Source organism: Triturus cristatus, chromosome 5_2 (assembly GCF_964204655.1).
Source record: "Triturus cristatus chromosome 5_2, aTriCri1.1, whole genome shotgun sequence".
NCBI lineage: Eukaryota > Metazoa > Chordata > Amphibia > Caudata > Salamandridae > Triturus > Triturus cristatus.
In genome coordinates, this window is record NC_140588.1 from 464,866,202 (window position 1) to 464,890,135 (window position 23,934).

General features: G+C 42.3%; 1 protein-coding gene across 1 annotated transcript in view; it reads right to left on the reverse strand.

The window, feature by feature from the left end:
• SUGCT (succinyl-CoA:glutarate-CoA transferase) overlaps nucleotides 1-23,934 on the reverse strand; it is a 3,154,468-nt gene that overhangs the window by 1,400,742 nt on the left and 1,729,792 nt on the right. Inside the window, exon 12 of the mRNA XM_085607431.1 lies at nucleotides 5,910-6,012. Within this exon, the coding sequence (XP_085463557.1) occupies nucleotides 5,910-6,012 (103 nt within the window). The remainder of the gene's footprint in view (nucleotides 1-5,909; nucleotides 6,013-23,934) is intronic.

Here is a 23,934-nt window from a genome sequence, read left to right on the forward strand (position 1 = left end):
CTAAAATGATAATAACCAATATCATTCTCATTTTAGTTTTGCATTCCTGCTTAGGTGCGGGCTGGGCTGGGCTGGGCAGAGCAGGGGCTGGGGGGGGGGGGGGGAGGAGTGGTGAGCACACTCTAAAGTGCGAATGACGGTTTGACGGGACGTCTTGGGCCAGCCAAACAGTCATGCGCACTTTGCATGTTCTCCACCGGCTGTAATGCACAGCCTGGGCGGAGAACATGCACAGTTTTCCATTCCATCTCTGGGCGCCAAACCAAGGTGCTCAGACCAGTCACAACGCTGCTGCAAGGCTAGGGGAGTCTGGGGGCCTGTGTGCTTCCTGCTATCAACCGAGGAGCCGAAGAGGAGTTAGATGCTGCCAACGAACGGCCTGCAGGTAAGGTTAATATTTTTTTAATTTAACCACCTCCCACCACCCCCGGCAAGTAGCGGCCGCCACTGTTTACCTGGCTTTATGGTATTGTAGGCAGCATATAAAAAGGATAATCAATAGTCACAGTTCTACCTAGATTACAATCTGGAAATGAAAACTAAACATTTAAGATTGAGACTATTATACATTCCCATTCTTCAGATAGAGGGTACTTGGCAAGATATGCTCAATGAGCAGACAATATGTGGCTTATGCAAAAAGACTTAAGAAACAATTGAACATATTACTTGTTTATGTCCTAATTTGCTTGACGTATGCTAAAAATACAGCGCTCTCTGTTTAAGGCAACTCATATGCGAAACTCAAAGAGGACACTTTATATTTTGTTAAAGGTCTATCACAAATTGCTGCATGCATTGTGAAAATTCTTCAGAGCGAGCACAACCAAGTTACTGTGGAGAACTATGACAAAAAGTGATTCCTTGTTATTTAGTAAATTATTTTTAGATTGATTAAAGCGTATTTTACTAATATTTTATAATGTTATGATATGCACTACTACCTAGCAAGACATGTCTGCTTAAAAATGTCATTATGTATATTTTACAATTTTGAACTCGACTTTTAATTGTGACATTGTAATTGATTTTTATATATGTATAGAATAAAGTACCAATCAGAAACATTCCAATTTGGTCGTTTAATCAAAAAATTATAAAAATGAATAAGTACGTGTCAATTTTTATCTGCATTCGCTCAAGATAACCAAACATCTTCTGTTGCCAACGCTGATGAAACAGCAACACATGCACTAATTATATCCTGCTTGTTCTTTAGCAACATCGTATTGGCAGGTGTCCCTCAATCCTCTCCAGCCCTGATTAAAGCTGTTTTCCAGTCCCTGGCCACACTTACATCATCCAAGAGTAAATTCTACTGCATCTCCCTGATCCAAAAAATCTTACACTGGTGACCCAAGGAAGCAAGGATCAAATCTAAGACCTGATATGAACAAAAAATGTGGATAGGAAGGAAGAGTTTCCAATGGAGTTCCTGATCCAGAGGGAGTTCAGTATGTTCAGGTGCCACATGGGATGCAAGAGCAGCGTTCTTTGTTTTACCTCCTGGGACAATGAGGCCACTGGCACAGCTATTATATAGAGACATCCATGGAAAGAACAGTATTCACAGTTTCCTAGGATAAGTAAAATAGTACAGACAAGCAGCTAAAAAACAAACTTACGGGTTCCGGTTACAATGGATTACGGATGGAAAAAACCCACCATAGATATCTGATTTTTCTGTTAAAAATGAAAATCACTGAAATTGCCCAATAGATGGCAGTAGAACATTTTTAAGAAAATAAAAGCCAATCTGCTGGACTGGAATGACCCTCAAACTCCTTCATTTTGGCATCGTCTTTAGAACATGTACCTCTTTAAAGGAAAGTTTGGTATGAACAATAAAGATGTTACCCACCACTTCACAATTATTAGCTATTCTTCTTTGTCCAGAAACTAAAATGATAAAAAAGTTGTCAACAGGAACAGAAGACATGCATCCTCAGATTTCCTGCACAGTAAATGGTACAATCGCTTTTAGCACTAGAAAATTCATACCCTGGAAGAGATCCCTGATCTCATTGTGAGAGCTCTGCATGGATTACTGTAATTCAATGCATGCTTGAGTGATTACCATTCACTGACCATCAACAAAGCTGTATTTCAAATCTTACTGCCTGCCTCCTGCATTGGATACAAGCTATTTGTATTGTAGTGGCGATAGTGACTCCTTGTGCTCCCGTCCAAGGAGAAGCCTGTGTCTGTGACTCTGACTCATGGACAGCACTAAGAGAATCAAACTGATTCTTGGACCAGGGTTCGTGCAGAATGTCCTTCTCTGTCATTCCATGAAATTCTTTACATCTCTGCCCCCATATCGCTTCAGAATATCTTCCCTTATAAGCAGCTCTGCTTGCTGTCCTTTTTGGAATGTGGAAATAATTTGTCAGACAAGTATGAGTACCAATTTATTGGAACTAGGAGCCGTTTTTGGCAAATTTCTTCTTGATGTCTCCCTTCCCTCTTCACATAATGAACCCCAGATATCTTCTTTGGCTGAAAGGTCCATACCAACAGCGTTATGGTAAAGAACAGTAGAACACAGAACAAGCAGGAGAACAATACCACTCTGAAGGGTGCCTACAAGTCTCTTTTTGCCACTGCCATGCTACAAAATGTCACTGTCCGCTGTAAGTAAAAATGTTGGCTTTGTATGGCATATTAGGTTAACCAGACACTCACAAGTATCTTATTCCTTACCAGTCCCTCTCCTCAACTGAACGTTCCCCTGGCTCTCAGTTGACTGCGGTGTATGTCATCTGGCATTCCTGCCCCACTGTTGACCATGTCTCTTTTGTTAATGTTCCCTGCCTGATCTCCCAGTCACAACCCTTCTGATTGCAGCTGCCCATCAATCAAGTAACTAAGGGCAGGATGGGAAAGACACAAGTGGCCCAGCAGAATGTCTCTGTGAATAAGGGCTCTGCAGAGATGCCTCCGAAGGGCCATTGCCTTACTGCCAGTATGGAAGGAAAGTACAATATTGTGATTTCTGGAATCTCTGGAATCTATTTTGCACCACTTTGATACATGCTGGAAGTTATTGATTTCCGCACACCTTTATTGTAATCTGAATGTAAGACCAGCAACATCACTAAGACTAACTTGTGTATTAATATGGTCTGTTAATCAGTGATAAAGATGGCCATAATTAGCTAGGCATAGAGAGAATACTATTTGCTCAAGGTCAAACAATTAAGTCAGGTAGGAGTACCAAGTCTGCAATGTTTCATGATCAGTAACTTTCACCCTATATCACCTTTTAGTGAGTAGACTGTGAGAATGGACACCTTCTCCCTCTGCATAATATTCAATATGTGTTGGGTTCATACCAAGTACTTTATCACTCAGTTACTGCTAATGTCTAACTTGGTTCTAAGTACTTGCAAACTTTGCAAACCCAGGATGAAGAACCGTGACGTCTGTTTCCACAGTTTGCCTACTTAACTGCAACTGGTGTGGGGCAGATCCAAATAGAGCTTGTTCCATGCTGTTACAACGCTTTCAGTTAGAGGAATAAAGGTAGAGAAGAAGCAAAAGTTCTTTTCTCGGACACCAAGTCCAGTAGGCCTGGTAGTGGCCAGTCATGGATACTGTTGCACATCATTGGCATGCCTGGTCTAAAGATTCTATTTCAATCCACTTCAATAGCCAAGAGAATCTTCTTCATGGTAGGGATAGCCCTGATATATTGGCAAGGAATTTTTTTATTTTTATGGCCTGATTTAAACTCTGGAAAAACATTGGAAAAACATTGTGTCCAACATGGTTATGGTGCGGTGAAATGTGTAAACACTGATACCCTCTGGATTTCAGAAGTTGGGAGACTACTGATAAATACCCACTGTAATTCACAAAAATAAACACAAAAAAAGGAAAGCATAGACATACGGTACCATAATCCAAAGGACCGTGCACATGTAAAACATTGTTGTAGCTCAGACCCAGATTACGGTGAAAAACTTACCCTGTGCTGAACTAGACTGAAACGTCACTCAGGAGCAACATTTGACAGCCCAATAAAATTTCACAATACTGCCACTCTCTTTACTGTGTACGGTACAGTGTCTAAAGGTCCATGTAGACACAGTGCATGAGCTCTTAATAATTTCCAACAGGGGATTATTCGCCACCCACCTTTGGAAAGGAGCAATCATAGATCCTGTTTGATGAAATACAACCAACTCACATAAGATGCATAAAGATCAATTATATGTTTACACTCCATGAAAGAATGATTAGGAGAGAACTTTTGGTTAATTGATTCAATTATTTAGTTAGGGTGGACCTTAATCAAACACATCAACTGATGCCGTTACCACTGCTGATCACATTATACAAGGCTATACACATTTTAATCACAGTTTAATTGGTTGTCTTTAAAACCATATGCATGTCTCACTCTCAATCTCTGTATTAAGGCAAAGTGAACATTTACCAGAAACAATCTATTCAGGAATTAACAATGGACTGCACATCAACCTTTAAGTCATAATGCCCCAGAGACTTTCTGCTTGTTCGAAAACGTCCAGAGTAGGTGACCTCAGAGTAGTTGACCGTGCACATTAAAGTACTGCATAAAATGAATAAACCTTACAAGCATAAACGAGCAGCACTCATAATGGTATTAGATAGGGCTACCCAACAATATGGTTTATATCAACGTGTGCTCTTTTGACCACATTTAAGCTCCGTATTGTTTTGTTTCGGCGACACAACAAACCCAATAAAAAATATCAAAAAATTGGACAGCCTGAAATAATCTCAGTTCCTGGTAATTATTCTGAGCCGCTTTCTTTTCTATAATTCTTTTGCTTCACTGTGCCTGCCATTCCAGACAGAGAGCAACCATAAGCAACAAAGCCTTTGTTCTGCACCAATAGGAAGTGTCCTGCCCTGAGTACAATGCCATATCCAATCACTTTTTGTGTCTCTCAACAGGCATTCATTAGCAAGTGCAGTGCAAATGTGATTATTGGTCATATGAAAGACCCCCGTGAAAGGGTTTTAAAATCCAATGAGAGGATATTCATTGTCTTATTCATTTTAGATATCATAAGCAAAATCTCTTGTAATAAAGCACAGAAAGATGGTTCAATCAGCTACACATTCACCAATGGCATTTCCTGTAATCTGACAGTCACATATTTCAATCTAGCAAGGCCAAATTATAGGTTTTAAAACTGGATTTAATTAAAATAGGCATTAAGAAGACCTGTAATTTACAGTGATTAAAATTCAGGAGTTACTATCATAAAAACATTCTATCAATCTATAATGGATCAATCTGCTAAGAGTAAAAATCCCTATCTCCATGAAACCAGAGTAGCATATTAAAACACAGACCTCATAAACAAAGTCATTAAAACACACATTAACTACATTTTCCTTCTTATATAAATATACAGAAATCTCAACCAGTTACTAAACCCAGCATCAAGGACATGTCTTCAAACAGCCTTGGACTGTGGTAAGAATAGTGAACTATAGCAGTGCCGAAATATGTGGGAGCTGAGTTTGGCTTGATTTAGGAATTAAACAGAGGTGCACAATATCATCATAAAATGGGATGTCGTATTTTGGAGTCTATAATTTTTTGTAAAATATATATTTGCAGCCTCACTTGGGACCAATGGCAGAGGCAACCATGAAGGACACGTAATCAGCTGGACGGTCTTAGCATAACTCACATGTGTACACCTTCCCTTGCCTAGTTTCTCAAAATGTGGAGTTTTATGAAGCATCTACTACCAAAATGGCTCAAAGAACAGCATGTGAAAATCATCACAATCAATACCATCTCTAACAACATAGAATTGAGTTGCACACCAAATTACACCCCCAGCCCTTCTCGTGTTGCACATTTGTATTTAAGACATTGAGGGAAAAGTTCTGCAAAATCTGACCTGAGCTTCAGAGAAGACCTTCCCAATGGTGTTGATTGGCCCATATGGGATGCCGCTACCTTCAAAGATCTGCAGCCACTCAGAGGTCTTTTTTTCAGAGAACCTAGTAGAAACAAACAAAATACATGTGGTTTGACCTCTTGGCTTCAGTTTCCAAGGAATGTGTAGCAAGCCAACAAAGACCTGGGCCGAGGCCCGCAATAAACATGCACGCCTCACATATTTTGAAAATGCAAAGGCAAGGCCTAGGGCAAAGCACTTGGGTAAACTAAAGCACAATTCCATTTGCATATGAGAGCAGGATATAAATAAACTGTATCAACAATTTTAAATATGAGTCAGTGCCTTTCCCGCAGCCCTCATCTGCCCTGGTAATCTTCAGGTTTTAGGGAGAAAGCCATTGCTGTTTTATGTGATAAACCGTAAAATATTAAAATGTTCTAGATCTGATCACAGTCCGGGACTTTTCCTGCCCTTAACATTTAAAACACATGTCAGAATGAACCACAATTGCTAATCAGATCACAGCCTGACTTTGCTTTGTGTAATGGGGCATCTGGGCAACTACCACAATGTGTTCTGTTTATATTGCTGTGTCCGGCCATGTGTCTTTCGGCAGCGTTTGCTGCCTGGAGCATTGCACATCCACAGATTAGGAACATCTATACTGCTCCATTTTAGCTGTAAAAGTGATATCTGTGTGCAGAGTTGTGTTGCCTGTGTGCCAAGCAACCAACCACAAACAGCAAACCAAAGTATTTGACAAAGGAATAAATGTATTAGCCGATTTCTTTTTGTTTTTGCATGTCAGCCCTTCGCAGTCTTTGCACTTGGCCCTGAAGCAGATGCTCTTGTCTGCACTGAAGCAGAGTTACAAGAATATTTGCCCAACAGATGCACCACATCGCATATATGTATCAGCAGGTCTTTAAATGGGCCGGGTCCTGCCGGTGCTCAGCACCGACAGTTCTAAAAAGCAAGTGCTGAGCGGGGTCCTTCTCGGACTTTCCGTTTTTTGCCATCACCATCAGGGTGGAAAACAAATCTTAACTTAGCAGAACCACCCTTCGCTGCCTTTGATGTAACTACAAAGAGACTCGTTATAGTACTTTCACAGTCTCATCATTTCAGGACTGAAGCATTTTCAATATTATATACAACTAAGCTATAGTTGTTGCTTATGTACCTTGTGCAACGAATACCCATTGAGAAAACCATAGCTTGTTTTAGGTGTAATGTTACTTGTTGTATTACATGCCTAGATGCAATAACCGCAGCAGTATAACACCAGTGGGGCGGTACACTATGGTAAGCACAGATTTTTAGTTTACGTGTTTTTAAGACACGCCCTTAATTATATCGACCACGCCCCTTTGAAAGACCTCCCAGTCTTTTCAACCCACTTAAAGCCCTGTCTATCAGAATTCAAAGTGACAATTTGGTACAGAGTTAAATGAGTTGCATAGATTGCTACACCAGAGAAGTACAAAAACTGTATTTTGCGTCAGTCGCTAGGTCCAAAAGATAATACAAAATGTCACGGGCCCCGACTGCTAGCACGTTTCAACAGCTGGATTTAAAGTTGCTTGATAACTAATATTGTGTAGAGATTGCATGATAAGGGCACACAGACGACTTAGACCCTCAGAACCAGAATTCCCGTATTGGGCAAAAATTTCAGTTTTCAGCTAATAAAGGCATTACAGATTTAGTGGCAACACCAGCAAGGTACCCACCTACTAAAAACAGACAGCGGTGGTATCTGTGTTTCAGAGGAATGATACCTTCATCCCCCATTTCCCCGACCCCAAGAACAAGTTGGTTGTCGGAAGCCACCCCCTCCCCCTAACAAGCCGGCCATCGGATGCCAACCCCCTCTCCCCCCTCTTACCCGCAACAGGGCGGCAAACTTAGGTGCTGCCCGGGTGGCAGTGCGTCTAGCTACATCACTGAATACCCTGAGCCTACTGGGTTCTGAAGGGAGCCCCTCTCCCCTGCCCCTCCTCCTCTCTGTCTCTTCCCCCATCAACCCCCACCCTGGGTTCTGCACGGACACTGTGGCTCCCATGATCATCTCAGAGTTTAGAATGGTAGGGATTAGATTTGGATCAATTGGCACTACACCAGTACCCTGGCAATAGGTTACACAATGTGCATCGCATCTTCATTAACTTCTACCTTTAACCTTTCATCATTTTTCCACCTTGTATCTTCCATATAGATTCACAATCGTATTTATGATCGAGAATCTACTTTGAGGAGGCCAAATGAAAATATACTTAGAAGAGGCACACATGGGAAATGAAAAGAAGCGTGTATCTCGCAATATCAAGCCCTCAACAGCAGAACTATGCCTCAGGGTAGAAACACATCACAGGCTCCTAGACTACAGCTACCTTTCATTCAGGTGACAACGAAATTGCAAGTTTACACAGCAGACATCAATTTGGTTATAGTATTAATAAAGTTTCTGGTCTTAGACAACAGCATGTATTATATTGTCTTATAAAGCTCCATTAATACAAGGGTTAAAGATCTTTCCAAGAATCATAGAAGATAACCCATAACAGACACTGCCCTCCAGCACAAGGCAAATAATATTAGGAGTAAGTGTACTCTACTCTGCACAAACTATCTCTATATCAGCGTTACATTTATTATGGGATGCAAACCTATTGCCCAAAAGCATCAACTTGGCATTTTCTGGAAATGCACACATTTGGCTCCTAAATGCCATGTTTGTATTTTTGATCAACACACTCAGCAACCCTAAACAAAACTCCATCGCCTTCTGAATATAACTACCCCCAATCACCAGCTTTTCTATTTTCAGCTACTATATGTTTTTAGCTTCCAAATATGAGTTTGTCATTCTCATCAGATGCCCACATGACCTCCTCCTTACATGAACAACACTTACTCCACATGCCCGTGTATGACATTCCAAACATGCCCGAGCCTGGAACTCCCTGCGGCTCCACCTCAGACAGACAACATCGCTCTCCATCTTTGCAAGAAACCTCAAAACCTGGCTCTTCGACATACACCCCCTTTGATGGACTGGAACCTGCTAACCCCCAAAAGCCCCCCCCCCCAAACGCCTTGAGACCCTTTCGGGTGAGTAGTCGCGCTTAACAAACGCCTGATTGATTGATTGATTGATTGAACCAGAAATGTCAACGATGAGCAGGGATTAGCTACCAGTTGCCAGGAAACCTGCTCTCATCTCAAGTCAGAGATGTCCAGAAACGCCAGAGGCTGTGTTCCAAGCACTTCTAAAGTGCCAGTGGGCCTCGTAAGGGGTTTTAAACTTGAACCTAGCATGTTACTTGAGGGTCACCCTAGACCAATCCATAAAAGATTTCCCCAGACCCATACTTCCACTTTTATTTCAAAATGATTGGGTTCCTACACCTAGTGGCACACCTACTAATGCAAAGTACATTGTAAGCCTAAATGCACGATTTCTGGGGGCAGCCTCCGTGCTAGGAAGCGCTCCCAGCCCTCCAAACTCCACAAAATACCAACCAATTTAGCCAAATTTAACGCCAATGAAATTCCAGTACAATTTCCCAACACAAACCCAGGAATTATTACTGGACAGTGGAAGGGACCCTTTCTTGACAGGACCTGCATTGCACATGCTCTATTCGCTAACACATCTCCAAGCAGAGTGCTTAGGTTACCTCTCCTGTTTCATATTCCTGCCCATAATGTGTGCTCCATTTGAAGAATAGGCAACTCCCACCTCGCACGTGCACACTATTAAATAATCAGACACGGTCACATTTGATCTTGTAACGCAAATTCTGCGACCTCAGTTTGGAAACAGTGTTTTTAAAACAAAAGAGATGTAAGACTTCACATAGTTTTAATTATGTTTGATTGGACATGCTGCACTTTTATAATGTCCCTAAAATTCATGTCAATCCATCTCTTCTTCTATGTGTTTTTTTGGTATTTCATTTGTTGGGACTTTAGAGTTTCAGGTGCTCACATTTTTTCAGAACCCTCTAAATAAAATGTTTTTCTATATTTTCAACCAAGTGTTGCTGAGTTTAGGATTTCCTATCCAGTTCTCTCCAAATATATCTTTGTCTTTTTCACCTGAAGAAATAAGTAATTACCTTTTGTGATCATCCCTGGATCTATTTAGTTTTTGTGCCCCAGCACCGCCAAAAAACAGCATTCTATCAATTATTTGCTTCTGCCCTCATGATAGATTTGAAAATGGACTTCTTGCTACTGGCTCGTGTAGAGATTTAGATGACTTAGTCTGCGGTAGCTTTCATTCATACAATCCTCAACTCTTCCAAACACAAACACCAACACATTTCTATGATGTCTGATGTTTATTATTCATTAACTAAACTGAGCAAATGGTCATGCAGTTCCAAGATGGGGTGGCCTCGATGTGATGCTACTGAAAAAATACAGCAAATATGTTTTGCCTTCTGCACTGCTTTTTTTCTGGCAGCAGGTCTTCATCATGATTGGTCCTATCATTCAACACCCTATACATTTGGAACAGCTGATTATCGTATTCTGGTGCTCGAGATACCAAACTACACCTTAGATCTCAGAAGGGTGGTAACACGTTTTGGATGTTTTTTCTGAACACAGTAGCTACTCTGACACATAGGGGTGTCAACATGCCTGGGTTAGAGTCAAGGACGTGTGTGGTATTTAATCGATAATGAAAAATGTATCACTATGGATGGGATAAAGTACTGCCTGCCGCAAATTATAAGTATATTGCAAGTCATCAACTAATTCCATGATCATACAGAGGAATGGGGCCAAAGTTTGCGTTCCTTTAGACTGTTATGGGACTCCAAGGTGACTTGCACAATCCTTATCATGTACGGTGGGGTACTTTATTCCTTATAATACATGATCACGCCATCACCTTTCCCACAAACCACTTGAATCCTTGGTGTGTAGGTCTTTCATATGAAAGATAGTATTTTTGTAAACATGAAGAATGAAAATAGAATCTCTAGTGCAAAATTACCCACATACATTTTTTTTAGATATTAGGATCAGTTAAAAAAGGTGCAGTAGGTAGGAAGGTGTAGAAACATGCAGAGAGATTCGAACTTTTCAATAATTACCTAAGGAATGCATAAAATCAACATTTTGCCATGAATATCTAATTTCTGCTTGTCACTGTACAGCTAAAAAAACTGAGTTTAAGAAAAAAAGCCATGTTTAATTTTTGTTCTTTAACCCCTTCAGTGCCCATGACGAGATAGTCTCGTCATGGAGCGCGGTTGCGCTGTGCCCATGACAAGACTATCTCGTCATGAACCCCGCCCGCTAATGAAAGGCCCGGCACAGGGCGGGGAAAGGGCGGGGCACTGAAGAGGTTAAACTGCTGCTTTAATTAACGCTCCGTGACCTGACTTGCCTTTCCCCTTGGTTGCTGGCAGCAGACATTGTGAGATCAGTTCTCAACTGTAATAGGTTATTACACTTGAGTGGCTATGTCATCTTTTTATAATAGGCGACTGAGTGAGTCACAAGTCACCTCTTCTAAAGAAATGAGAGACAGGTTTTTATATAAGGATTGCAGAATCCCAAATATTATTAATCTATCATCTATTTTTCATATTTTCCTTTACAGTTAGGTGTTTGGGTACTAGGTTTGAATATTTTCTGTTCTGAACATTATTTTAAAATCTTCTATCTGCCAAATTTCTGAGCTGCTCCAACTGCCAATAGTATGTTTCTCTGTATTTATCAGTGTTGTTACTTTCATAATAAAAATTAAAAAAAAAATATTTGCTCAAATAGCTTGTCCAATAATATCATAACAGTGAGCAATAATTGGTTCAGTTACATTTTATCTGTTTTAATGGAATTGTACATCTTCCCATGCGTGTATGGATCTTCACAAGTCATTTAAAGGACTAAGGAGCATATGTATCAAAATCCGTTAGTGCGATTCTCAGATAGCGATTTTTGGAGAATCGCTATTTGAGAATCGCAAAACGGGATGTATTTAAAAATTCGCAAATATTTTGCGATTTCTTTTTATTCCTTAATTGCGATTAGCAAATTGCGAAATCGCAATTAAGGAATACCTTCCCATTCATTCCTATGGGCCAGGAGGCTCATAGGAATGAATGGGAAGTCATTCTCAATTTGCGATTCGCAATTAGAGAATCGCAAATTAAGAATAATTTCAAGGGTGCAAGGGTGTCATAAGGACACCCTGATGCACCCCTGAAATGAGCATGTTTGCGCACATGGCACTTTGAAAAATGCCAAAAAGTGAATTTTTCAAAGAAATCGCAAATTACCACCAACTTGAAGTTGGTGGTAATATGCGATTTCTTAAGGAGAAATCGCACAACTTGGGTGCAAAATTAGCGATTCCTTAATAATGCGATGCGAAAATGGCTCATACATTGCGTTTTGTGATTTTGTATTTGCAAACGCTGTTTTTTTGCGAATCGCAGCGTTTGCGAATACAAAATCTTTTGATACACATGCCCCTAGATGTTCAAGTGTTCAATCCACGCCACCAGTCAGATTACAGCATAATCATTAGGGCTTGCTTTAGTATTTGGAAGAAGATTGACCACAGTCACTATTCTCTTGTATGATGACCATATTACAGACCACTGAATTTGATTAGAAATGTAGCATCAGGACACAAAACAAATTGTGAAAAAACACTAGGAATAGAAACACTTTAGAAATAACATTGTAAAAAAGGGAAGGTATATGTAAGCCTGCACTTTTAAATGTAAGGGCTTGATAGAGGAAAGTGTAAACATAAAGTAGGGATAAGGGAACAAAAAAGTGTTGGATAAAGGTAGGGGGGCACGAGGTCTCCCTCTATAACACAAATACCTACAACCTCTATAAATTATTAAATAAAAACAAATAAAAAGGAGGAGCGGCCACTGTGGTCTCACCATGTAAAAAAATATAATTATATGAACATTTTACACAGGATGAATATGGGTAGTCATTTAATATGGGTCTACATTGCCAACAAGGTGTTTTATTTGCCTCATAAAGCGCATGGCTGCGATTGTGTGCAGGGTCTGGTCTGGCAGTGGGCAGTGAGAGTTGGGCACTTGCAGCTGTATGGGTGTTGTCCATAGGGGTGGCTAGTCACCCACATTGGGCTGTGCGCAGGGTCTGCCAAAGGCTGAAGGCCACTTTAAAGAAATGGATATGAGTGCAGAATTGAGTTCACAGATGGAGGAGTGAAGGAGTGGAACAAGTGGGGAAGTCACCAATGACTATCTGGAGGGAGGAAGGAGAGAAGAAGGATGGAGCGTGCAGCCTCTATAAAACCCCATCCACTCTAACTCAGGGTGAATGTAAAATGAGAAACAGGACCATCCCTTCCATGAAGAACCTTGTCTTAAAAGCAAAAGCAAACCAGGAAAGGGGGAAGGTGAATGAAGGATAGGAGGCAGGGCCATTCCTTACACGAAGAACCTCTTCTTACAGGTGAGCGAGTACCAGCCTCACCAGTAGAAGGAATGATACCGGTAAGACAGCCCTTCAAGCACTGACTGCATGAATTGAAGGGAGAGAGAGATCAAAGTGGGAAGTGGACAACCTTTAGTGAAATAACCGCTGAGGGTCTAACCAAACTTTGATTCCTGGACTATACCCAAACTTGCCAAGACTCAATGATTTCAAATTTGCCTCAACTACTAAGAGGAAAAGGGGAGTTATTTGAACGTAACTTTATCGGATAGTTAATATAAGTTCTCTTGTTAGCAGAATACAGACCTTGTGACTCATGATTACTACAAACATAAAAAGTGGCCCAAAAAAAATGTGATAAAAGAACATACATTACTAATGACAATTAATGCTTAGGTGGTGCTTGGAGTCACACTGTTGAATATGGCATTAATTTATGGTCAACTCGAACATAGTGTCAACGTTTGCAGTTTGTGGGCCTTGAAGTACAAGTGTGAGTTGGGCCCCGGCCTGGACATGGGGGTCTGACCTTCAACCAGGCCCTGCACCCAAACTTCATGCAAAACAAACCCCGATTGCATACAGCCATTGGCCATGTAGGCTGAGGTGCACCCTATTTATTTCGTACATTTCACCTTCATGGTATCCACGAGGACTAGGGAGCATCTAGGTTCCATAAATCTGGCACATGTCCAGCAAATCACATGACAAATTAGAATGTTTAAACGTAATTTTAATGTCAGGACTAGGGCTCAGCCCAGCATGAGCCTGGATTGCTGTATGATCATTGCCTTCTTTAAGCTATGTTTTTTATTTTGCCCAACATGGTGCTCGATGTGCCTCATTTGGTAAAAGAGCAGCAACACAAATTACACAGTAGAAAAAAAGCTACCTGTTCCATAGGCACACACTTTTTAAAATTGGAATTGAGGATCCAGTGTGAATGGGAGCAGTGGGGATTTGCTGCAGCCAACCAACCTCCCAACCACTTGCTGAGTATGGAGTTTGCAAGTTAAGCTCAATTATCGTATCTCTCTTTTTTAATAAATCTGTCAAAAGGCACCCAAGTTCTTAGCAAACTAAAGTTTTAACTTTGTGTTCACTTGTCAGTTCTGCATGAAACGTTGGATCCCTCTGCTAAGCTTATCTTGGCATACCAATAGAAAACTAAACATGCACATTCCTGCTGATTTTGTGCAGATTTGTTAAAGGCTGCCAAAGTCATTAGCAAGCGAAATTTGTTTGCCCACTGTTAGGTATGGCCCTTTTTTCAGGTTTGTTCCCAAATGTTTTGGCCTTCTATTTGTCTGACCCTGTTTTTGTTGGCTATAGGACTCAGGGCACTTTACCACTGCTGATCAGTCCTAAAGTGCATATGCTCTGTGTGAATTGTGATGATGATTGGTTATCCATGATTGGCATATCTGATTTACTGGTAGTAAAGTGCACGGTGTGTGCCAGGGCCTGTATATCAAATGCTACTAGTGGGCTTGCAGCACTGGTTGTGCCACCCACATGAGTAGCCCTGTAAATGTATCTCAGACCTGCCAGTGCATTGTCTGCACGTGCAGTTTTTAACTGCTACGTCAACCTGGCACTTGCCAGGCCCAAACCTTCCCATTTCTTACATGTAAGGCACCCCTCAGGTAGGCCCAAGGAACCCCCATGGGTAGGGTACAGTGTATTTGAAAGGTAGGACATGTGCTGGTGTGTTTTAGATGTCTGGTGTGGAGTCTCATTTTTTGTGTATTTATTGTGTCACTAGTGTGTGTGTCTGGTGCAAACATTTTACACATTGCCTCTGGAATAGGCCTGACTGCTCCATCCAGCTACCAAGAGGGTGAGCAGGGGTTATCTTGGTGTCATCTTGCTAGAGGTAGAAATGGAGAGTGTGGTCTCGCAGATAGGGACCAGGCTCTCATGCACTTCATCAGTGCACTGCATACTTGTTGCAATTGGGTTCCACCCATTCAGTACACCCAGATTTTCTTTTGCATTTTGGATCATCTGGTTTCCGGCTTTTTACAGTGGGTGAGTCTCACTACATGTGTGTCACCGACGGGAATCACATGGCAAACTGACTGCAACACAGCAAGAGCAAGGGGCACTTGTCTTGTTACTTTTGAACACATGTACATGCATGTGTGCAGGCTGCGCGTGTGAGAATACTGTCAAGCTCATCCCGGTGGCTGCGCACAGGTAGCCTGGCGTAGAGGGGACTCTGCAGGATTAGATATTGAACTGGGGTAGGTCTTATAATATTAGTGTGCACTAATAGGGAAAGTCAGTGTGATTTACTGTTGTGACACTTTATTACACACATAGGGAGAGAACTGCCTTAGAGTGCAGTTTTGCTTCCCTTTGGCCCACAGTGATTAGTGACTTATAGAATCGGGGTGTAACCTGTGCGAGAAAATGAAATCTGCAATTCCAAAAATGAAATCTGTATAACTTATGGGTCATCCATAATTGTCATATTTCTCTGGATCAGCTCAGGGTCAAAGCCCAGGCCTTTTATCACCCTGCTGTGCCAGGTACATTGCTTTTTATCTCCTGTGGCAGGAACAAATGCCTCCTCACACAAAGGGAACAATTAACAATGCTTCACTCAGCTACTGAGGAGGAAAGGGGTGGGGCTGAATGATCTGCATCAATCAATCTGCTGTTACACTGTGCCAGGATTGGGCTTGCCCAAGTCCACTGAACAAAGGAGGAAGCCCAGACCACTGGAGCCAACACAGGAGGGAGTTCTCCTTTGAAAGTCTAGTGAGGAAAGCCCTGGAAGTGATGTAAGCGAACGAAGGAGCTGAGACCCCTAGAAGAGATGTGACTAGTGACTACTGGATGACGCCGCTTTGAACTGCCCCAGCATGCTGTGCCCGAGGGTTGGAACAGAGGTGGAGAAATGACATGGCTTCTGGAACCTTCCACTCCCCTTTAAACACTCTTGCACAAGAGGGAGACTCTCACTTGCCTGGTGATTTCTCTGTACTTCGCTGCTGGACCCTGGGCCACCATGAAGAGGTGGAAGGAGGAATCCCCCGATGACCAGAGAGGACTAAAGACTCTGTCCAGTTGACCCCAGGACCAGTGAATCTCCCCAAGGACCAGTGAGACTGGCCCTCTTAGACCTCCTGAGGACCAGTTGGAGGAAAGCCCTTAACTTCTGTGCTCAAAGTCAAAGACCAGAAGGAAGCCTGGCGCAGGGAGCTAGGAGAACCAGCTCCCTGAGGACTGCATGCTTTGGAGGTGAGGAGGTCTGCTGTGGCTAGATTTCACCACCAGGACTAAAATGAGTCCAGGATCGTCAAAATCAGGCCCAAGTTATGGCATTTTAAGGTTTGGTGACCTTACACCTTTTTGGCGATGAAGCGCATGGGGCTCCACCGAGAATTCTTAATTTACCTCTGGGGAGAACCAGGGCCGAGGGGTCAGCGCAGGATTTAATTATTTATTTAGTCCAGGGAGGGGGTATGTGTGGGACCCATTTCTACTTTTGCCATGGGCCCCTTCTCCCCAGGGGCCGAAACAAAACTGATCTGGGGTCCTGGGACCCCAACTCTCGACCATGAGCACCAATAGACTCCGCCTTCAGCCCCCACCGCTTCACTCACCTTGGGGGTGTCCCGGGTGGGGTAGGCACCACCCTCATCAAAAGGAGACTGCGGTGGGAGGGCCACCTGCTAGCAGTCTGTCTCTCCCGAAAGCAGCAGGAGAGCCAATACTATAATATTCACTGCTCCCGGAGGAGCGCCCCATAATGGCCTGTGGGACTCTTCAATCTAAATATGTTATTCCACTTGTGGTGGCCCCAGGATGGCAGGGGCACCACCATTGACTTTCAGGAAGTTTGGGAGGGGCTGCAGGAGAGCAGTCGCTCCCCCCTAAAGAGTGTTTTCAAAGTACTGATCCTAAGTCTACGGGGCAGAAAACCACAACCCCCTCTGAATTTTTCTTAATGTTTCGAGCACTCCCAAGGATGGAGGTTTGCTCTGCAGCTAAGAGTGTTGTGTCCTCTAGTGGATTATTGTATAGTTGCAGTTATTGTGGTCTGAGTATGTCTAAGAAAGGAACAGGCCTTGAAGTGCCCTCCAGGGGCTACGTCTATGATTGCATATGATGTAGTCAAAATGTGATGCCCTGTAGAGGCTGCTTTTATGATTGCAGTTTTCATGGTTTATAGGTTTATAAAAAAAATACCGAGACACAGGTTTTGCTAATTTTAAATGCTTTATTGGGATAGCAATGTTGACAACGATTAATTATTAATACTGATGATTGCATTTACGCAGAAAATCATAGCTTTAGTAAGGGCTTTGTTGCTTTTAAACCGTTGACCAAGACAACAGACTTGCCTTATATGTTTGTATGACTCCCTAAAGGGGTCAAATTTGATTCTGTCATGTCATTTATGGTATTTTCCCTCTACTAATGTATATATTCATAAATTACTGTGTAGTATTTAGTAGTGTGTGTGTAATAAATGTACTTTTCCTTTTTCTAAAGAAAAAGTGCCCACTGGGCAATCATTTATTCAGTGTTATTATTGCCTGCCAGTGAACAGTGCTTACTGTTCCACACCACCTCCCCTGAGTAGGTCTTGGACTGCTCTGCTTCGCTACCCTTAGAAAGCCAAGTGCTACAACGGGGTACGTGGTTCACAGTAAGGAGAATTGTGGGTCTATTACTTGTGCAGGGCACACAACTAATAACCCAATTTCCTACATTACTTATATAAAGGAGAACATATCGTTAGGAGGATCGGCAGTGAAGAAAATGGAGAACAAATCAGAGACTCTATCTGGGATTATGATAATGGATGAGCAGACACTGGGAACAATTGAAAACAAGAGATGTGTCCATGGGAATCATGGAGTAGCAACAGCTGGTAGTGTAAAATAGTATAGGCCTTTAGAGGGAATGCAGTGCTGAATGCTGGAGAACAAACTATAGGAGCTTGACAACTAGAGAAGAAGCACCATGTTGACAGTGCTTGGTGTGACAGCAGAGACATTATCAGATGAGTTCGGAGATTGGATTAAAATTGTAATCATGGATTTGCTGGCTCTTCCTTTTGGAAAGGCAAGTAGTCTGGTGAGAAAGGGATACAGAGTGAAGTAACGAAATAGAGGATTGGGGCACAGAGATGGTGGTGCTGCCTACAGTTGAAGAAAAAGCATAAACTGGGAAGACAAGGGCTTGCAGCTTCTAGGAGCTCCTCTAAGAAGCTAAAAGTAAACCAGAAAGGTAAATATCTCTACTCACGTGTTGAATCAGCGAAGTAATTCCTGGACAGTTTGAACCAAGGTAGTAGTTTATATACTGTTGAGTATTGTTGTGACAATGGATTCTGCCTAGGGTTTGTAGCTGTTTGAAGCTCCTTAGTAGTGTGGGTCCAGTGTTAGCTCCTCTGGAAAGTTGGAGTTGGAGTTGTGTTATGGTTCTATGAACGTGTTTTCTCTCTTCTCTCCATTTTTCCATTCAACTCTCAAGTAACAGTGTTTATTTTGGTGGTTTTCGTATCACTAGTGACACTTTTACTTGAAATGTTTGGCAGTAATTTGTTGATTCTGGGATCTATAACACGCGTCCTGTGGGGTAGTATGTGTTCTCTTTTTGAAGTCACTTAATCAATATAGTCAATCCATACAACTATTGTAACTACCCCTTTAACTTTACCCCTTTGATGTATCTGCACAGATTTGAAAATTGAACAGTGAGGTAAATTTTAAGCATCTGTAAGATTTCCTGCAAATTAGCCAAACAGAGCTAAAGTTATAGAACAATCAAACTGTCAAGACTCCCTAAATCACAACCATTTGAAGCCAAAAGGACACCTATGTCAAATAACAGTAGCTCACCACCAAAAAAATGCTTTCTGGATGAACTTCTATTATTTTGCCAAGTTTGGAGTAGATTTACTTAGCTTTTTTCCTATAACGTAGAGCAACATTTCTTGTAAGAGGTAAATGCATCTATTTGATGCCTTAACTTTTTGTCTGCCCAGATCTGCATGGAACTTGTCATGCTGCAACCTAGACGGGTGTGCGAAGGGAGTGCCTAACTCCATGAAGATTTGTTAAGTATCCCAAAGTTATAAGCAACCCAAAAACTGCACATTAAAGGAAAGTGCATCTGAACCATAATTACAGAGCTGCCATCACAAATTGGTTAATATGTGCAGGATAAATAATGGGCAACAAAGTTATATTGTCCTACCTTGCCATCGAGGGTTTCTCCTGACATCATAAACCACAAGACTGAATGCCAAGCGGTTTCTTAATGTCACCGGAACCCCAAAATGACAACCTAGGAAAACAACTTACCTTCGATGTATGTTTATATTGCATCTTTACGTGTGCGCAATGAACATTAAAACACTGTTTATTTGCAAACAGGGAAGTATTAATGTAAACAGTAAATGAAATACTGCACTATACTATTTGATTGTCTTTAGTAAAATGATAACATTATTTAATTATGTAGTTGTGAATACAAGGTTTCAGATACAACAGGTTTTGATTTCTAAATGAAGACATTCTGGCAAAATAAACCTGCCAATAAAGCAGGGCTGAAAATGGCCCAGATTATAATTAAAATATGCAGCTTTCAGGGATAAACCGTTGAATAAGCAAAACACTGTGGTTATGATTATTAATTTTTAGAACCTACTTTTGCAGTATTAAACTAATAAGGGGTCTTGATAGCATGTAGAATGTTCAGGGTTTGAGAAGCTTTCACAAATGGACTGCTAATTAAAAAAACAAAATAAGCAATAAACAATGACTTCACCCTTGACGAAACACATACAGTTACATATGTTTAAATAAGCTTAAAGATATGATTACATGTCACATTATCCTTACCACTTTGATAGAGGTTGCTATGAATCATAAGTTCACTTTAACTGTGTTTTTAAATGATTTTTAAAAACACATATTATAATCAAAGATAATTGTAACTTCATTTAAACGTTTTGGTCATGTATACATATTTATTTATTCCCAAAGTCCCCTTGGGCTGGGTTGACTTTGATGTGTCAATAAGGATTATTTTAACCCCTTTGGTGCGTACGCCGTCCGGGGGCCGTCCAACGCACCAGTGCTCATGTGCATTGGACGGTACCCGGCCATCCTAGCACATGGCACAGGGAAACCCTCTGATGCGGGCACCAGAGGGATTCCTATTCACCTCCAACAGCCTCAGGAGCTGGGTAAGAGCTTCCCCAGCTCCCTCAGCTGCAGCTTTGGTTTCCCTGAAATGCCGATCAGCACTCACATCGCGCTGATGTCATTTCAGTGAAGCTGAAACTGAAATGAGGCTCATTTCAGTCTTGCTTTCTACGTGCTCAGGGGGCTATCTCAGCCCCCTGAGCACGTAGAAAGACAGGAGAGGTATCATTAGAAAAGGAAGAGTATCCCTTTTCCAATGGTACCCCTCCCTAGTGGGTCCCTGCTTGGGGATCGCCCCAGGAGGGTGATCCCCAAGCAGGGATCCACCCACTAGCTACCAGGGAGGGGGGAGCGACCCCTTGGGCAAGGGCCTTTGCTTACCCCCAAAAAGTTGGGTACATTAAGTCTTTCTGCCCCACCCCCCCCCCCCGGGGAATCCTAACAAACCTGTACATTTTTGAAAACTAGACACCCAGGGGAAACCAGGATGGGGTGACTTGTCTGGCTCTCACCAGGTTCTGTTACCCAGAATCCCTTGCAAACCTCAAACTTTGTCAAAATAAAACACATTTTCCTCACATTTCTGTGATGAAAAGTTCTTGAATCTGATGGATCCACCTAATTCCACCCACCCCGCATTCTCCAAAGTCCTTCCATAAAAATATTACCTCACGTGTGTGGGTAGACCTAGTGCCCACAACAGGAAACGGCGCAAAATGCAACGTGGACACACCACATTTTTACTGTGAAAACGGACTCTTTTTTTGCAAAGTGCCTAACTGTAGATTTTGAACCCTAGCTCTGCTGGCACCTAGGAAACCGTAGCAAACCTATACATATAAAAACTAGACACCCAGGGAAATCCAGGATAGGGTGACTTGTGTGGCTCTCACCAGGTTCTGTTACCCAGAATCCCTTGCAAAACTCAAACTTTGTCCCAAAAAAAATAACAAATCTCACATTTCTGTGATGGAAAGTTCTGGAATCTGCGTGGATCCACAAAATTGCACCCACCCCGCATTCTCCAAAGTCTTCAGATATAAATGGTACCTCACTTGCATGGGTAGGCATAGTGCACCCGACAGGAAACTGCCCAAAACGCAACATGGACACACTACATTTTTCCAGTGAAAACTGAGCCGTTTTTTGCAAAGTGCCTAGCTGTAGATATTAAAACCCTAGCTGTGCCGGCACCTAGGGAAACCTAGCAAACCTATACATTTTTGAAAACTAGACACCCAGGGTAATCCAGGATGTGGTGACTTGTGTGGCTCTCACCAGGTTCTGTTACCCAGAATCCCTTGCAAACCTCAAACTTTGCCCCAAAAAATAAATTTTCCTCACATTTCTGTGATGGAAAGTTCTGGAATCTGCGTGGGAGCACGAACTTCCACGCACCCCGCATTCCACAAAGTCGCCCGATAAAAATTGTACCTCACTTGTGTGGGTGGGTTAAGTACGCGCAACAGGCAAGGGCCCAAAACGTATTGTGGAGACATCAAAATTACCTATCACAAAACGACCTGGTTTTCAAAGGGGGGGTACCTGAGTTTTTGGCCCCAGCTCAGCAGCCATCTAGGGAAACCTACCAAACCCACACATTTCTGAAAACTAGACACCCTGGGGAGTCCATTAAGATATGGCTTGCGTGGATCCCCTAACGATTCCCTACCCAGAATCCCCTGAAAACCTCAAATTTAGCTGAAAAAAATCAAATTTTCCTCACTTTTCTGTGTAGGAAAGTTGTGGGATCACCGGGATGACACCAATTTCATACCACCTAGCGTTCCCCCAGGTCTCCTGATAAAAGTGGTACCTCACTTGTGTGGGTAGACATAGTGGCTGCAACAGGAAATGGCCAAAATTGGACTGTTGAGTCTTCCTAATTACCTATCATAAAACTACCTGGTTTTGCAGGGGAGGATACCTAGTTTTTTGGCACTGGGCTCACGGCCATCTTGGGAAAGCTACCAAACTTACACATTTCTGAAAAATAGACACTCTGGGGAGTCTAGCGAGGTATGGCTTGAGTGGATCCCCCAACATTTTCCTACCCAGAATACCCTGCAAACCTCAAATTTATCAGAAAAAGCACTTTTTCCACACATTTTTGTGTGAGATCACTGTGCCCAAATGTCCTACCACATAGCATTCCCCTTGGTCTACCAAGTAGACTGATACCTCACTTGTTTGACTGTCCAATGCAGAATCTGCCCCCCAAATTTTTTTTTTAAATGTAGTGCTTAGAATTTGCGGTGCTATACTTTTAATCCCTATGTTTTTGGCTCTTCCCAGTCACAGGCCTTTGGCCCACCCACACAAGTGAGGTATAATTTTACTTGGGAAAACAAGGGGAATGCTGGGTGGTAGTATATTTGTGCCGGCACGTTGATCCCACAGAAACATTTATAGAAAGAGTTATTTCTTCAGCTAAATTTGAGATTTGCATGGGTTTCTGGGTAGGGAAACGTTGGGGGATCCACACAAGCCATACCTCACTAGACTCACCAGGGTGTCTAGTTTTCAGAAATGTGTGGGTTTGGTAGGTTTCTTTAGATGGCCGCGAGCCCAGGGCCAAAAACCCAAGTGATCCCCCAGCAAAACCAATTTGTTTTATGATGTGTCATTTTGAAGTCTCCACAATACATTTTGGGCCCTTGCCTTACGCTGGTACTTGACCCACCCACACGAGTGAGTTACCATTTTTATCGGGAGACCTGGGAGAACGCTGGGAGATAGGAAATTTGTGTCAGCCCAGTGATCCTAAAACTTTCCCACACAGAAATTTGAGAAGAAATTGATTTTGTCATCAAAATTTGAGGTTTGCAGGGGATTCTAGGTAGGAAAACATTGGCGGTTCCACGCAAGCCATACCTCCCTGAACTCCCCTGGGTCTCTAGTTTTCAGAAATGTGTGGGTTTGGAAACGCAGATGCCCCCTATGGATCCGAAAATGATCTGGTTTTGCAAGGGGGTCACATGGTTTTTAGTCCCGGGGTCAGCAGCCATCTAGGGAAACCTACCAAACCCACACATTTCTGAAAACTAGAGACCCGGGGGAGTCCAGGGAGGTATGGCTTGCATGTATCCCCCAACGTTTCCGTACCCAGAATCCCCTGCAAACCTCAAATTTTGATGAAAAAATCAAATTGTTCTCAAATTTCTATGTGGGAAAGTTGTATGATCACTGGGCTGACACAAATTTCCTACTACCCAGTGTTCCCCCAGGTCTCCCGATTAAAATGGTACCTCACTCTTGTCGGTGGGTCAAGTACCCGCGACAGGCAACGACCCAAAACTTATTGTGGAGACAATAAAATTACCAATCACAAAACAGCCTGGTTTTGCAGGGGGGGGTCACCTGGGGTTTTGGCCCTGGCGCCCATCTTGGGAAACTAC